Raw genomic sequence first — 17,416 nt, 5'->3', positions numbered from 1 at the left:
AAGGCATAAAAAAAGAAAACGAAAATCCCACAAAAAAGAAGAGAACAGAAATTACCTTGAACGAAGCAGGGATATCAATGATTTTTCATATTTGTTCTTCTCAATCAAACTTAAAATCTAACTACAATAACAAATAGAGAAAAAGAACATATCATGGATGAGAAATTTGAGAGTATAAGCGGTTTAGGGCTAAAATATTCACCTTTATTCCCCAACAAAGAAGAAATTCGTCAATGCTCTGTATATTTGAACACTGCGGAACGTGAAAGAAATTCATCGTGGGAAAGAAATTCACCGTATATATGGTTACCGAAGAACCTATATCAAGAAATAAATCCAAAACTTCCAAATTTAGCTAAATGTATGCGAAAATTTAAGAAAACTCCTTGAAATGGTAAAATACTATATTTTAGTCGCCTAAGCATATGATCTTAAAAGGAAAATTATCACCATCAATACTTAAAATAGGAATCTATATTCAATAGGAATGGCAAGTATCTATAGTAGGTTAGGAATCAGAGATTTGTACCTTAAATTAAATTTATTTTAGAGTATATGGTTTGACTTTGTCTAAACATGCCAAAAATAAATGGACCAAAATTTGGTTGATTTTTCTTCTGATATGGAAATTCTTAGATTTTTTTCTAACAAGAGAATTGTTTCGACAATTACACTAAAGATCTTCTAAGATTTATTTTTCATTAACTACTCATGAAAGAATCTCGTAAATTTTTTTTTTTTGCTTTGGTATGTAAATCTCGTAAAAAAAACTATTTATGTTGATTTTTCTTTTACATGGAAATTCTCGTTTTTTCCCAAAAAAAAAAAAATCGTTCGGGCCCTCCCCAAAAGATATTTGTAGATTTTGCGGCTAATCCGAAGGTCCAGACTTCATATTCTATTAAAAATTAACGGCCACGAAATGTAAGGGGGCTAACTTTGATTTCGGCCAATCAGGAGTGAGAGTTCCGTTCACCGACCAATGGGAGGGCAGGTTTATGCAACTCTCGACGTGGTGTGAGAGATGCGATTGGGTGTTTAGGTTGTTGATGACCCAATTTTGTCCTCTAACGATAGGCCCCAAATAAAATTCATACTCCCCAAAGTAGTCGGGATAAAAAAATAGTTGGACCAAAAAACTACCGGAGAAAAAGAAAGAATAACATTGTGAACACAGAAATCACGAAGGCATCCAAGTATTCACAAACAATATTCGCAGTTGTAAATAAAAACATCATAAGAGATAAATAGATGTAAGACAGTACAAAACACAATGACTCATCGACTCAGAGTCGTCAGACTCGTCATTGTCTAGTCGGAGGGGATTGATTCGACCATCCTTCATATTTACGATGAACATATCATAAATCTTAACAACAATAACAAAAAGTAAGGTACTGAAATGTAAATAAGACAATTATTTATGTGGTTCGGCACTAAGGCCTACGTTCACGGGGTTGGTGTTTCACTATGTATTGAGGAGTTACAAAGATAGTCAAATGACTTTAAGTGAATAACGATGCTATAGGAAAATATGGATCATACTTACTCTTCCTATTTCTCTTTCCTATACTCTTCTCTAGTTACTCAAAACTGGTCGACCTCCTCTCTCTTAGTAGAGAGGGGTATATATAAGGATGTTACAGGGGGCCCACTTATTAGAAACAGTTGTAACCTTATTTTCTTGGTCTTTGTGTTGATCCCGCTGGCATCTTCGTTCTTGACCGAAGGCTCCATCGGTTCTATTGGGTCACGAAGGACCACCTCCTTCTTTTCCACAGATCTGCCGACACGTACCCTATGCCTATGGTATTTAATGCGGGTGGTTGTGGCAGTCCGCACGCGTCAGGCAGATGTCGGTGTTCCTGTCATGTCTTTGTCAGTGGAGCTGATCCTCGCCCTTGATCTTGGGTTTGCCTCGAGATGGGATAAAACATATCTTTGGGTGTACTTCAGTGCTTCGCGGTAGCTTATTTCTTCAGTGCTTCATAACTCTGAGCCGTTGGATCATTGTGAAGATGAACAGATATAGGCTATAGAGATCCCATGGATGTGGCATCATATCTTGATGTCTCACCGTTGTATGCCTTCCAAGTATACTCCCTTGAATACGTGGCGGATGGTGATTAATGTGGATACAAACATATACCCAAACATTTCTCAGATCCAACTTATTTTTGTTACTGTAGAGTCCAAAACGGAAACGACATCCCACATTTTCTCTTAGGATACGAAATCCACTAGTCCTAAAACATCTCCCAGTCTTGCCTCTGTAACACCTTAAATTATGAAATTAAACAGTAGTAATCATCTATTAATCTTTTTCTTTATTTTCTATTAATCAAATCTAGGTGTCAGAGACTCGGAATCAAAGTAGGCAGACAAGACAAGAGCCATACATACTTTGAATATATTAATTAATATATCATAATAATTAGATTAGAAGTTAGAACATCCACCACCCTTCTCACAAGCAACACTGCTAACCGGGGTACCTCCCCAGTAATTGGCAGCCATGCATGTTGAGAAGCATCAGATATTACTAGTAGTAAGCATCACAAACACAGACCAGTGAGACCACCCTGTTTTTACTTCACCAGTTTAACAGATTGGACAAGTAAAAAAAAAATCTAAAATCACTAACGCTCTATAGTACGAGGCGGCAGCTAGATAGATGATTTCCACCCGACAAAGCAATATTCTCCCACACTTTAATACGTAGATGTTTTTTCACCAAAACATGTAATCTAAGAAATTTGTCCACATGGTGAATGTCCAAAGAAATGTTAACCTCGAAAAAGAAATTCCACAGTTTTCCATGCCAGTAAGTAAAATGTTTGTCCCTGTAGATAGATTGTATGGTCCAGCGAATTTATATGGTCCAACAAAAACTTACATGAGATTGGACGTACAGATCTAGTTTAAAGATGAAACAAAAAAATAAAAATAAATAAATAAATAAATAAATTTATGGTCAACAAAAATAAAATAAAAAGTGTGGTCGAAAATATCACCGTACAGTAAGTATCTTCCTCCTCGGTGTAGATTTCTTACCAGTTGGACTTAAGAAACCGACACCTACTACTACGAGGGAATAATATTTTAGTAGTAGTAGACCAACTAACCAGCGCCATCTCTACTCACTCTGTCTGCAACTACACTGAACTCAAACATAATAAAAAGAAGAAGACGAAGAGAGAAATTAAGACAATCAAAATGGAAAAACCCTAATTTTCATAATGTTCAATCTTTTATGAAGAGATTCCTCGTTTTGTTTGAAACATAATTCGTTAACATCTGTCTAATACTCTGAAAGCCTCTAAAATTGGTTCTATTTAGATCTGTTTGTTCAGTAATTTACATTAAATTCAGGTATAATTTAATCCAATCTTTTGTATAAAATTATCAAAATGCATGTAACTTTTGATTCATCAATCCCATTGATGTTTTTCTACTGATTCAGTATTTTTTTCTATTTATTTCATTACTTTTTGTTGCACTTTTTGTTCTTTCTGAATTTGTATTGTCTGGCGGGTGGGCGATTCAAGGATTAGTTTGGAGGAAGAAGAAGAAGAAGAAGAAGAAGAAGAAGAAGAAGAAGAAGAAGAAGAGAGAGAGTTATTAATCTCCATTGTTTCTTTAAAACCAATATCGGTTTCACTTTATGACTGCCGATGATATTATTACATAACAGCTCAGCTAATTCTGTGATTTTAATTCGAATTTATCTAAAACCATTGATTTGAAGGCATTGACTTGTGTCTGATTATAGCGAGTTTCTTTTCTTTATTTTCTTCATGATTTTCCATTTTTCGTCATAGTCATTAAGAATGTGGTTTAGGATAAAATACTCGGTGATTTTAAGTTTGAATTCAGAGGATTTTCAGCAGCAACTTAACATGCAAGATTTTTTCCCCGCACAAGTTAGGGCAATAATCTGGCAATTTGCTAATGTGGGTGTATTTGAGTAATTATATTTGCTTTATGTCCATTCAAGTCTTTTTCATCCGGTGTATAATCACTAGTAGGCAATCTTTTTTAAGTCTTTGTTCGATTAATTTTGCAATTTCTACTGTATATATGTGTGTGTTAATACTCAGAATTATATGTTCAGGCTATAGAGTTAAGATGGATCGGCGTAGTTGGCCGTGGAAGAAGAAACATTCTGATAAGACATCTACTACGCCTGATTCAATTCTTGCTACTTTAGCTTCGGCTACATCTGAAGGAGATCAGGTATGTGTTTCATGAACCCGTGATGATAAGATTATAGTATTTCGACAAAATTTCGCACCCTTTATGATATTTTTGATTGATATAGCAATCTCAAGATTAAAAAAAAAAAGAGGTTTTAAATTTAGAAGGACCACACACTTGCCCAACTTTGTTAATAACTTGGTTGTTGTTATCCATGTTCTTGAATGAGCTTATTTAGTGCTGTTGACGACTAAATACTGACACTGTTTGGAACTTTCCTATTACTGAATGGAAAATTAAAAGTAATATGTGAAGTTTATAGTTCTCTAAAATGTTATGATTTGGATTTGTAAATGTTAATTTAAAAAATACAGGGGGGACTCACGTAATTATACATTTATTTCTTTTCTGTTGGCAGGATAACTCTAAGAAAGTAAAATATGTTCAAATTCCTCTTGAGTCGTATACACATCTTATGGACTTGGAAGATGAAGTTAAGACACTGAACGATCAAGTTAATGTGTTGAATGAAAATTTGTCTTCAGCTCAATCAGAGATTACTGCTAAAGAGAATCATGTGAAACAGCACACAAAGGTTGCTGAAGATGCTGTGGCAGGTTTGTGCATTGTGTGGATATAGTTGCTTTTCTGCTTTAATTTGACCTCAGAGAGTTTTCCTCTAAAAGCCTTCGCCAATTCATATTTCTAGGTTGGGAAAAGGCAGAAGCAGAAGCTTTGGCATTGAAGGATGAACTTGAGTCCGTCACACTCTTGAAGCTAGCTGCTGAAGATCGAGCATCACATCTGGATGGTGCTCTGAAAGAGTGCATGAAGCAAATAAGGAATGTAAAGGAAGAACATGAAAAGAAACTACAGGAGAATTTTCTTACCAAAACCAAACAAATAGAAAAAATCAAGCTCGAGTTTGAAGCACAGTTAGAAGATTTAGATCAAGAACTCCACCGGTCAGCTGCTGAAAATGCTGCACTTTCAAGGTCATTGCACGATCGTTCGGCCATGCTCATGAAGATCAATGAAGAAAAATCTCAAGCGGAGGCTGCTATTGAACTTTTGAAGACCAATATTGAATCAGGCGAAAGAGAAATAAACTCACTCAAGTATGAGGTTCATATAGTTTCCAAGGAGCTTGAAATCCGAAATGAGGAAAGGAACATGAGTATGAAATCAGCAGAAGTATCCAACAAGAATCATTTAGAGAGTGTCAAGAAAATAGCCAAATTGGAAGCAGTGTGCCAGAGATTACGTGGACTTGTTCGAAAGAAGTTGCCAGGGCCTGCTGCATTGGCGCAAATGAAGCAAGAAGTTGAATATTTAGGCCGTGATAGTGGAGAAAACCGGTTTCGGCGTTCCCCTGTTAACAACTTCAATCCTCATCTGAGTCTACTTTCTGAAGTTTCTCTTGACAGTGTTCAACAGTGCCACAAAGAGAACGAATTTCTTACTGCACGTTTGTTGTCTACGGAGGAAGAAACTAAGATGCTGAAAGAAGCTCTGGCAACACGTAACAGCGAATTACAGGATTCGAGAAATATGTTTGCTAAGGCAGCTAGCAAGCTTCGAGAAATGGAGGAACAACTGCAAGTTTTGAATCAGCATAAAATCTCTCGGAAGCTAAGTATAGAAATAATTACCGAAATTTCCCCAAGTGAAAATGCTAGTAATCCACCAAGCTTGACGTCTATATCTGAGGATGGGATTGATGAAGAAGGTAGTTCTGGAGAAGGTTGGGCTGGAGATTTTAAGAAGGAAAAGTGTGTCGGCAACGGAACCAACAAGGTTGACAATCAAAATCATGTGGAACTTATGGACGACTTCTTAGAGATGGAGAGATTGGCATGTTCGTCAACTGAAATCAATGATGCAATATCTGTCCCAGAGAATGGGGATCAGAATACGTCGATTGAAATTTCTCACCCTGGGAATCTCTTTGTGGAACAGCAGCTGGATTTGGATGCTAAATCGACAATTTCTAATCATGTCTCGATGAAAGAGCTTCAGTCAAAAATTTCCATGTTATTCAAGCCTGAATCCAAGGATGCTGATGTTGCGGAAGTCTTAGAGGGCATCAAACTTGTCGTGCAGGATATCACTCTGCCTCCATGTTCTGCTCTATGCACCCTTAACGGCGAACTTTCTGCTGAGGCTACTAACAATCATCAAATAGGGATCTGTTTGAATGATGATAGGAAACTAGATGACACCACTGAGCTTCTTTTAGAGCAAGATTTGTCTAGTGCTGTTTCACAGATTCATGATTTTGTTGTGTCAATGGGCAAGGAAGCCATGACAATTCATGATGTGTCTTGTGGTGGACATGACTTCACTCAAGATATTGGTGAGTTCTCTGAATCTGTTAGCAAAGTATTATGCAAGAAAATGAGTCTAGTTGAGTTCCTTCTCGGCCTCGCTCATGTTTTAGCTAAAGTCGGTGAATTAAGCAGTAGTGTGCTGGGTTATAAAGGGATTGGAAGAGAAATCAACAGTTCTGACTGCATAGACAAGGTAACACTATTAGAAAATAATATAACCCGTTCTACTTCTGATACTGAAGGAGGCTTAAGTCCAGCTTCGATGTCGGACGGTACGTTATGCAAATGCTTATCAGATTTAGATGCATTAAAATCTGAAAAAGATAACATGGCGATGGAATTAGCTAGATATACTGAAAATCTAGACCTTGCAAAGGTTCATTTAGAGGAAACTGAGAAGCTTGTGATGGAACTTAAATCACAATTGGTATCTTCCGAAAAATCAAACAGCTTGGCAGAGACACAACTGAAATGTATGGCAGAATCGTACAGGTCACTTGAAAATCGTGCGCAAGCTTTAGAAACTGAAGTGAACCTTCTCCGAACTGAATTGGAGGCTGTCAAAAACGAGCTTAAAGAAGAAAAGATGGATCACGAGGACACTTTGGTCAAATGCAAGGATCTTGAACAACAGATACAAAGGTTAGCACTATATACCTTTAATAGTTTAATGCCAATAGGCTAGTTACTCATCCGTGTCATTTTATTTTATTTTCTTCGCATCAGACCAATATGGTTTCATCTATGTCTCTTGAAAAAACATGGTTTTGCCTCACTTGTTAGAATCACAACCTTTGCATTTGTCCGACTTTCATAGTTGATGCTCTGAACTTAGTTAAAAAATTCAGATCTTAGTGCAATCAGAAATTCAATCCTTAGATCAGAAACCCTGAACAAAAATTCCTATGTTTCACGCCTGTAGCTTATCATTAGAATTTCTTTTATAAGAAAATTGATGTCTAATAATCCATTTGTTTGCTATAGCATTGACTTCTCTGTGTTTGTTTAATTTCTGAAGAACTGAGAACAGCTCAATCTGTGCATTGCCGTCAGCTGGTGATACCCATAACAAGTTTAAACAGGTTTGTCATATTCCATCACAGTTTCTTTTCTCCAAATGTAGTATTTCTTTACACAAATGGCCTAGTGAATATCATTTCTCATTTTACTGCATGTATATATCAAATAAAAGAATAGATGAAACGGAAAGGGGACACCCAATAAAAACTCAAAACGAATTTTGTTTTTCTCATTGTAGGAAAAGAACATAGCAGATGCAACAGAGAAGCTAGCTGAGTGCCAAGAGACCATACTTCTTCTTGGCAGGCAGTTGAAAGCTATGCGTCCTTCGGTGGAGCTAACCGGCTCGATGCCATACATTGAGAAGCATCAAATGAATGAAGATTTGATGGAAGATGGTGATCACACTGAGGTGGAAAATATTGTTTCCCCCCATAGGATTCTGTCTACAGAAGGTTGCGAGTCCCCTATGAATCCGTCCTATACAGAAGCAAATTTACTTTTGAGATCTCCCATCAACTCAAAGCACCCACCACATCAACATTCTAAAACATCATCATCCTCATCTCCTGGGCTAACGCCAGAGAAAAACTCACGTGGTTTTAGTAGGTTCTTTTCGTCGAAATCAAAAAATGGCTAATGGATGAGTAACTCAGTTCTCCAATCATGCCTTCAAAGTACTCCAATCCACATACATAGCGGATGGATATGTAGATGTTTCTGATGCAGGCTTTGGGCTGTACTCCAAATGGTGCATCTGTTCCACATGTTCCAAGATAGGGTGTCAGTTACAAGTGACTGAATTATAATAGCCCAAAGTTTAACTTTCAAAGTCCTCTACTACTTGGGACCAAAAAGAAAAAGTAAAAAAGAAAGAAAAGAACAGTGTGAAAAAATGGATGTATAGTTTACATGCACTTAAGTGGAAGCTGAGGGAGGAAATGGGGGGCGATAGGCATTTTAGCGCAAGTAGTTGCATTTCGAATCCTTTCTGTTTCTGCGTAATATGGGCAATAATAATATTGGGCAAAATGGATACATGTTATCTTGTAATATATAGCCCCCTTTCAAAATATATGCGTAATATGGGCAATGATAATACAGCACTTCTATACGTACCGCGCAAAAAAACAGAAGCAAAACCGGGCTCTCGCATTGCAGCTGAGCCCCACCCCATGGAGATTAGCAGGGGCCACTTATGGGCCCCACCATTAAAAGAAATGTGAGAGCCCGGTTTATATGTTGTTTTTATACCCGGTACGTTTAGAATTTTTGATAATTATATTGGGCGATACATGTTATCTTGTTAATATACCCCCTTTCAAAATAAATTTGGGAAAATAATCGTTTGGTCCTTTTTTAGGTGGTCCCAAGTCAGTTTAGTCCTTTGGGAAAACATTTTTACTGTTTGGTCCATTATTATTCAAAAATATAAAACAGATAAAAATACCCTTTCATGTTAATTTTTACTTATTTTTTTGTAGCAGTTCATTTGTCAAAATGAACTCATGTTAATTTCTACTTATTTTTCAGAAATCACCTTTTATCAGGAGTTCATTCGTCAAAATGAACTCCTGATAAAAACCTATATAAATCAGAGTTCATTCCAGAAATGAGCTCCTGATAAAAACCTATATAAACCAGTGTTCAATCTAGAAATGAACTCCAGATAAAAATCTATATAAACCAGAGTTCATTCCAGAAATGAACTCCTGATAAAAACCTATACAAACCAGAGTTCATTCCAGAAATAAAATCCTGATAAAAACCTAAAAAAATAGAGTTCATTTGTAAAAATGAACATCATCATCATCATCATCATCTTCATCTTCTTCGACGTCTTCAACAGCAACAGCAACATCGTCGTCTTCAAACACCAGCAGCAACATCATCTTCAAACACCAGCATCAACATCATCTCCATCATCGTCGTCTTCAAAACCGAGTTCGTTTTCATCATCGTTATCGTGTTTATCATCTTAACCAGCACCAACAGCAACAACAACAACAACAGATCTTGAAAGTATTCATCATCATCATCTTCATCATACAGCAGCAAAAAGAAAGAAAAAAAAAACATCACGAGTTCATCTTCAATAGCAAAACAACACGAACTTTGTTTCTTGTTTACATTATCTTCAGATGTTTCTTGTTTCACATCATCTCTGTAAATTAAAAACCCTAGAAAAATACATATCTTCATTGATTTTATGCAGCAGCTGAAAAAAAAAAAAAAAAAAAAAAAGTATATCTGGAAAGAAAAAAAAAAGGTGAGAGAAAGTAAATCTGAAAATGATTTCTTTTCTCTTGACTTTTCCTATATATATGGTCCTAATCTAAAAGGGTATTTCTGCCATTACAAGATGACAATTACATCATCCATGACATCACCCTAGGACCAAACCATAATTTTTATGACCAAACAATAAAATATATTTTAAAAAAGGACCAAACAGACAGTTGACTCAGTCAACTAGACCAAACTCATCCTAATATATTATTTGTAGGACCTATTAGTATTTTTCTTACTTTAGAAAAGGCTATAGTGTACACTGCACATGAACTAATACAATAAGTTCTTCCAAGTCTAGAGCCACCGTACTTTAAAACTGGCCCGTCATACATGCTCGCGTATCCTAGGAAGTGACAGAGCACTTGGAGCGAACCACCAGCGAACCAAACAGCAAGACTGGACATTAACAGATCCTTTGTTTGGAGAGAGTCCTGGTAACACTGATGTTTTAAGAGGAAAAGGGGAAGACCAAAGCCATGGGCGTACTATACGTACTGATGTATGTTTCAACGAATTGTCCGTCCGAAGGAAATTATGTTGAAATAAAACCTTTAATTGATAATGACAACAAGGCTTGAGGGTCATTCTCTATCTACTCTAATTTTTAATTGGAATGTTGTAATTGGTATGAGTTAGCCTTTATATTCGATTTTTTCGTAAAAAAAAAATGACAAGAAGGCTTGGGAAGAAATAATAGTATCAGTAATGCCAGTCTGTATTTTGAGAATGCGACTGACTTTTTCGTAAAAAAAAAATGACAAGAAGGCTTGGGGTAGAAATAATAGTATCAGTAATGCCAATCAGTAAAACATCTCTCTTTCCTCTCTCACTCCTTCTTCTTCTCCAACAAAACCATCAAAAACAACTCTTCTCTGCTCAGAGATCCGAGCAGATTTCTTCATTATTCCTTGATTTCTAGGTTAGTTAGTAGACTAATTTAGTTTTTATTATGTTTTCTATTTATCTACACCGTTTTGGTGGATTTATCTACTCTTTTGAGGTTTATCTTCGCTTTAATGACGATTCTTGGTTATTGAGTTGGGTTATAAGATCAATAGTGATGCTCTCCAACGACGAAATCTCCATCTTTGTTGTCTCCAACGAACTCTTCATCGGAATCTTCATCATCAACTTATCCGGCGACGAAATCTTCATCGGTGGTCTTTTTGACGACAAAAGCTTCATCACTAGTTACAAGAGATTTGAGCAAATCACTCCTACTTTGGGAGCATTTCTTTCTAAAGAAGAAAAACAAACTAAATAGTTGGAATTTAATTCCGAGAAAAACCATCATTCTTCCGATTTAATCGGATCTTTTTCATACTTGTATTTTTCTTACTCCGGTAATTCTTCTCTTTCTCTTGTCGGATTTCTCGGTATTTTACTCTTACGGTATGTTCTTGTTACTTTGTATTCACTTATTTTCGATCTTAAACTCATTGTAACCTTGAAATCCCATTAATGAAAAGGTTCCTTATTTATCAAAAAAGAAATAAAAAATAATTGCCAGACTGTATTTTGAGAATGCGACTGATTTAAAAAAAAAATCAAGTTTTGTAACAAAAATGCTTTTGGGAAATTGTTTACTCAAATTAAAAATGAGCATGATAATTTAGTTCTTGCCCAAAATGAGTTCGACACAATCCAACTGATGAGCATAAGCACCAAATGACTCTTTGTTTGGTTCAGTATCTTCATCTTCTTAAGTAAGAAGAAATTTATTGGAAACAAAAATATAGGGTTTATTAGAGACAAAAATCTAGGGTTATTTGTTTAAAAGATGGAGATCTGAATACCAAATTTTTTCACATTCCCATAATTGTTAGTAAAATGAGGAATTCTTAGTTAGACTGTCTGATGGAACTGTGAATTGGTTAGAAAAAGGATAGGGATATATAAGGGCACATTGTTAACCATTTCTCTAGTATTTTCAACTCCACAAATTTTTCTTTAGATAATGATTGAAATTTTGTTTACTCCACTGATTTCCTCCTGAAAATGCAAAAATTGTTAGTCTTGTGTCCATTGCCGAAATTAAGGGTGAAAACTATTGTAAACTTCGTAGGTTCAACACTAAGAAACCCACAAAATAGATCCTTCACTATCAACTTCATACTTTCACATTTTGTTTTTTCTAGCCCCAAAACTTTTAATTTTGAGGCCAGATTTTGAATTTTTCCGGAAAACTGACGTCATCAATTTTTTAATAAACTTAATAATACCAAAATTAACCTCCAATATATAGTATTTTTATACTGAAACAGAAACAAAAAAAAATATGATTTTTTTCTTATTTCTTCTTCTGCTTCAGAGCTGCGAAATTAGGCTTAGGTTTCTTCAATCAACTGAATTTGTTTCTTGACTTAGATTTCTGGTTCAATCCGTTTCACCTCGAGAAGAAGAACACATACAGAGTTAAGTTGTTTTACAACATTGATTGATTTACAGTATTGTTTACAGATTTCGATATGAGAAGATTTTTGCAGATCTGAAAAGATGAAGACAATAATCTAGGTATGTTTTTTAATTTTTCTTTTTATTGGTTTTGTTGTTTTTCCTTTTGATTTTGGTTTTTGATTTCAATTTTTTGACTTCCTATCTTATTGATTTTTATTTTTTGATTTCGAATTCGTTGATACTGAGAAGAGGAAGAAGAAACAACATTTTTCAGAAGAAGAACAACGAAACTAGGTACAAATCTGTTGTTTTTTTATTTGATTTTTATGACTTTGATCTCACTGATTTTGATTTTTTTAGTTTGGAATTTTTTAATACCGAGAAGAGGAAGAAAAAACCACATTGTTTCAGAAGAAGAACAACAAATGTAGGTATGAATTATGTTGTTGTCTGATTTTAATTTTGTTTTTTATTTTATTCGGTTTTTTATTTTGTTTTTGGATTATTTTCATGTCCGATCTGAGAAGAGATTTAGTAATAGCTGAATTCCGTTTATAATTTTTGTTAATACTCCCTCCATCCCAAATTAGATGAGCTAGTTGGTTTTAAATTTTGTCCCATAAATAGATGAGCTATCTCTCTAGTCAAGGGGATATTTCTAAAACTACCCTTATAATTGATTATTGTTACTATAAGAAATATGTATAATTTGATAGCCATGTTTATATCCTAACGTAGATGTTTTAAAATGCTTTTCAACGGTATAAAGTTTGTGAAAAACCGTGGTATAGTTTAATAAATAAATCATTTCTAAGTTTTACTAGTTATTATCCATAATATTATAATTGTAAAAGATACTTAAACATAATCCCCTTTCCTCTTTTCCTTAAGAATTTTGCAAACTACAACTAGCTCATCTAATTCGGGACGGAGGGAGTGAAAAAGCGGGGGGTCTAACAACCACACCCAATATTTTTCTTAGCAATCTGTATGGACAAACTCCAATATAATTCCAAGAGAATCAACTAGACAGTCAAACTCAATCAATGGAAATATACCCAAGAGTTGTATCTCTGTTTCACAATGTAATCAGCAAATCAAACAGATAGAAATCCGTGAGCTTGATTATTAAGTGAAACAACTTGAACGGTACCAAAGACCAATGTTCAAGTGTCAATCAATATAATCAACAACCAAAGGTTGGATTCTCTAATTGATTGAACTACGCACAACCTGTGATATTTCTATTGTATAACAAAATATAATGCGGAAAAGAAATAACACAGACACCAGAAATTTTGTTAACGAGGAAACCGCAAATGCAGAAAAACCCCGGGACCTAGTACAGATTTGAACACCACACTGTATTAAGACGCTACAGACACTAGCCTACTCCAAGTTAACTTCAGACTAGAATGTAGTTAAGCCCTAACCAATCTCACACTAATCAAGGTACAGTTGCGCTCCTTATGTATCTGAATCCCAGCAGGACTCTACGCACTTGATTCCCTTATATGATCTCACCCACAACTAAGAGTCGCTACGACCCAAAGTCGAAGACTTGATAAACAAATCTGTCTCACACAGAAGAGTCTATTGTATAGATAAATCTGTCTCCCGCAGATAAACCAATGAGTTTTGTTCCGTCTTTTGATAAATCAAGGTGAAGAGGAACCAATTGATATACTAGACTTATATTCCCGAAGAACAACCTAGAAATATCAATCACCTCACAATAATCTTAATCGTATGGTAGCGAAACAAGATATTGTGGAATCACAAACGATGAGACGAAGATGTTTGTGACTACTTTTTATCTTGCTTATCGGAGATTAAATCTCGAGTCAATCTTATAAAAGATAGTAGTCAATCACGATAGAAACAACAAGATCAGATCAGGCAACTACAGAGAAAATAGTTGGGTCTGGCTTCACAATCCCAATGAAATCTTTAAGTCGTTAACCTACAGGGTTTCGTGAAAAACCTAAGGTTAAAGGAGAATCGACTCTAGTCGCAACTAATATCACACATGAGGTGTGCGTACGGGTATGCGTACCTAAGTAGCCGGACCAAGTTTGGGTTTCGCCAGTACGTGAACTGGTACGCATACCATCCAAACTCAGCATAAATTTCCGGACCTGAACCTTACGCCAGTTACGCGTACCGGTTTGCATACCAGGTTCCCGGACTTTCTCAAAACCAACAAGTATGCATTCGGGTATGCATACCATGGTTCCCGGACATGGATTACATACATGCAAGTACGCATACTATGCTTAAATACAATTGTTCTAAACTCTCATTTCAACCATTGAAACATTCTTGGAAGACCAGAATAGCTGTCTCACACAAACTATTAGCTTCAAATCAATTTTTAAGTGATTGAATGATCTTTACGAAACATTCCGAGCCTACATCAAATGATTGTCTCACACAAATCATGTAAGATGTTACCAACCAATTTTCACATGATCATCTTTTGACTTTCGTCAAGAATATAAGATGACCTTGGTTAAAGCGAAAGCTTACCAACACATATTTCGAGAAATATGTAAGCGAGTTAAACTCAGCTCGAAATACCAAATGTGTATGATCGAAGTCTATATAGCTATACGACTTTTGTCTCAAATATGAGATACAATAGATAGACTTTTGAGTGATAGATGAGTTCAATTCTCCACATACCTTTTGTTGATGAAGTTCCACAAGCTACCCTTAGTAGTTATTCGTCTTCAATCGATGAACGCCGTGAAGTCCAATGCTCAACTGCACTTTCTATCCTAATCCGAGACTTAGCTATAAGTAGACTAGAAATCAAGACTTATAGTTTTGGAAACTAAACTTGACAACAAGCTTGAGATAGAAACGCTTGCGTGTTCGACCGAGAAGTGCTCTAACAATCTCCCCCATCGTCAGTTTAGTGACAAAACTATCAATACATATGGAATACAAAATAAATAAAATTTGTACCTCTCAATCCAAATGCTTGATTTCCTGGTTCTTTAACATTACTCGAAATCTTCGTCACTTCCAAGTACTCCAATGATTCTGAACGTGTTCAACTAAAAATCATAGTTGTTGAAGATCCATATCTATAACAATTAGAAAACAATTGCTCTCAATCATTGTTATACAGTGTCATAGTATTATCACACAACATCAAAGTTCAATTGTATCACAACTTTGATAACAATACTATGGTGATATGTATCACTCCCCCTTAGTCAATAGTTCATTTCACATGAAAATCACTCCCCCTCACATAATGATATGTAAACCATATGTATTTGTAGCATGAACTACACATTAATTCTCCCCCTTTTTGTCAATAAAAATTGGCAAAGGTATGAAAATTAGTGGGATCCTAATGAAATTTACATAGAGATACTTTATGACCAAAAGAGAACAACATATCAACTTGTTTAGATGCCATCATATATCCGAAGCTAAATGCATTCATCAAGGAGATTATAAAGATATAAGATAACTCTTACAATATTCCAAAGCCGCACTCACCACAAAGATTTGGAAATTAAGCACAAGTTCAATTAAGAACTCTCCCCCATAAAATGTCATTCCCGAAAGAACAATACAAGCGACCTTACTTTCACAAGAAAAGAAGGATTTCTTTGGACATTAATAAATCACATGAAACATGAATTTGTATCCAGAATACTCAATTAAATTGACCACATAAGAACCCATGATTAATTTAATCGGAAATGCTCACATAAGAGAACTTACGGAGCCGCACAATATTTACACAAAGATGTGGATCAGGGAAGACCAATATTGCGGAATAGACAAAGATTCATTCTATCTTTCATCACTATTTGCATAGAGACATATAATAGACTTAATCTTTGTAAACAAAAGTTCATCCTGTATTCCTTACATAACAGGCTTAACTTTTGTTGTCAAAAGTTCATTCAATCCTTTATCAATATTCGCATAATGACGTATGAAAGACTTAACTTTTGACATATATGGCACAATCATAGTTCACGGACGCAAACACACATATCCCATAACAAGTTGCAATATATGAAACCATAAAGATTAATACTGCAAAATCATCTTCCAAATAAACTTTAGAATTTAAATAAATAAATCTAAAAACATTGCAATATGAAAATCGTTGGAAATAGCTATGTGTACTCACAATAATGGCTATTCCAAACCCTGGTTATCCTTCTTAAAACACAAGAATAAATTCTCCTAAGAAGTTTTCTAGACATTAAGACCTCTAAAAAATTATTTATCGTCCCCGAACTCCATGTCGTCAACAACCATAGGAACATAAGGTTCATGAAGAAAGGAGTTAATTCCAACAAACCTTTTAGACTGATGTCGAACCAGGGCCTTCTGAATTTATAGAGTCCTAAAAACAATAGCCTTTAGTTCCTAAATCTCCTTTCTTGTTTCCTTCAACTCTTCAAGAACCCCAGAGAACTTCTGTTGATTAGACAGAACAACTTTTGGTTTTCTCACATTCCTCCTTTTTCTTTTCAAAGTTGAAGGTACGGGAGATTTATCTTTTTCCTTCATGATTGATGGCTTAACAATCATATATTAACAATTTTTTCATCAGAAGACATAATGCTTGGATTCTCCATACCAATATGAGATTGTGAGAGGAATTCACAAATCAAGCAGTCTTGTGATAAAAGGTTTTTCATAGAAGGAAAAAGGAATGTAGGGTTACGGAACCTTTATACTAAAAGGATTCACGTACGCACAACTCTCATCCCTAAAGAAGGAAGATTTGTCGATTTTAACCCTCTTTTATTGATCAAACAGGGAAATCTTTTTAAATATCAATTAGATGTGAAAAGATGGATGAATTCCAAAACGACAAAAAGAAAAAACAACACAAGAAAACTTTTCTCTTTTTCCTAATGCCTGAAGTGTGCAAACTCTTGTCTCTTTTGAACCAGACACATGACACAAGATACACAACCAACAATTAAATTGTGCTGGGGTGAATCATAATCTGTCCACCATAACTTTCTCGAATGGAATGCTTAGAACCCCGTTTCACAGATTGTTTAGACCGTATTCTTTTTTCTAGTGGTCTAGACTTATCTTTGGAAATTAACTTATTTGGAGAGGAGATAAGAGTACATACCTCAGTCGACTTCTGAATAAATTTGAGCTTGTTTGCTAATCGATTTGCTCTC

At 35.3% G+C, this 17,416-nt stretch overlaps 1 protein-coding gene across 1 annotated transcript; it reads left to right on the top strand.

The window, feature by feature from the left end:
- The first annotated feature begins 3,120 nt into the window (after nt 1-3,120).
- LOC113357646 (filament-like plant protein 4) lies at nt 3,121-8,661 on the top strand. The gene is made up of 6 exons (XM_026601087.1): nt 3,121-3,372; nt 4,115-4,236; nt 4,616-4,814; nt 4,907-7,169; nt 7,546-7,609; nt 7,786-8,661. Exons 2-6 carry the CDS (start codon nt 4,129-4,131, stop codon nt 8,185-8,187), a joined length of 3,036 nt encoding a protein of 1,011 aa, XP_026456872.1. The 5' UTR covers nt 3,121-3,372; nt 4,115-4,128; the 3' UTR covers nt 8,188-8,661.
- The last annotated feature ends 8,755 nt before the right edge of the window (nt 8,662-17,416 follow it).

This window comes from Papaver somniferum, chromosome 3 (assembly GCF_003573695.1).
Source record: "Papaver somniferum cultivar HN1 chromosome 3, ASM357369v1, whole genome shotgun sequence".
Taxonomy (NCBI): domain Eukaryota; kingdom Viridiplantae; phylum Streptophyta; class Magnoliopsida; order Ranunculales; family Papaveraceae; genus Papaver; species Papaver somniferum.
The sequence above is the reverse complement of the archived record's forward strand: the minus strand, read 5'-3'. Positions and strand labels throughout refer to the sequence as shown.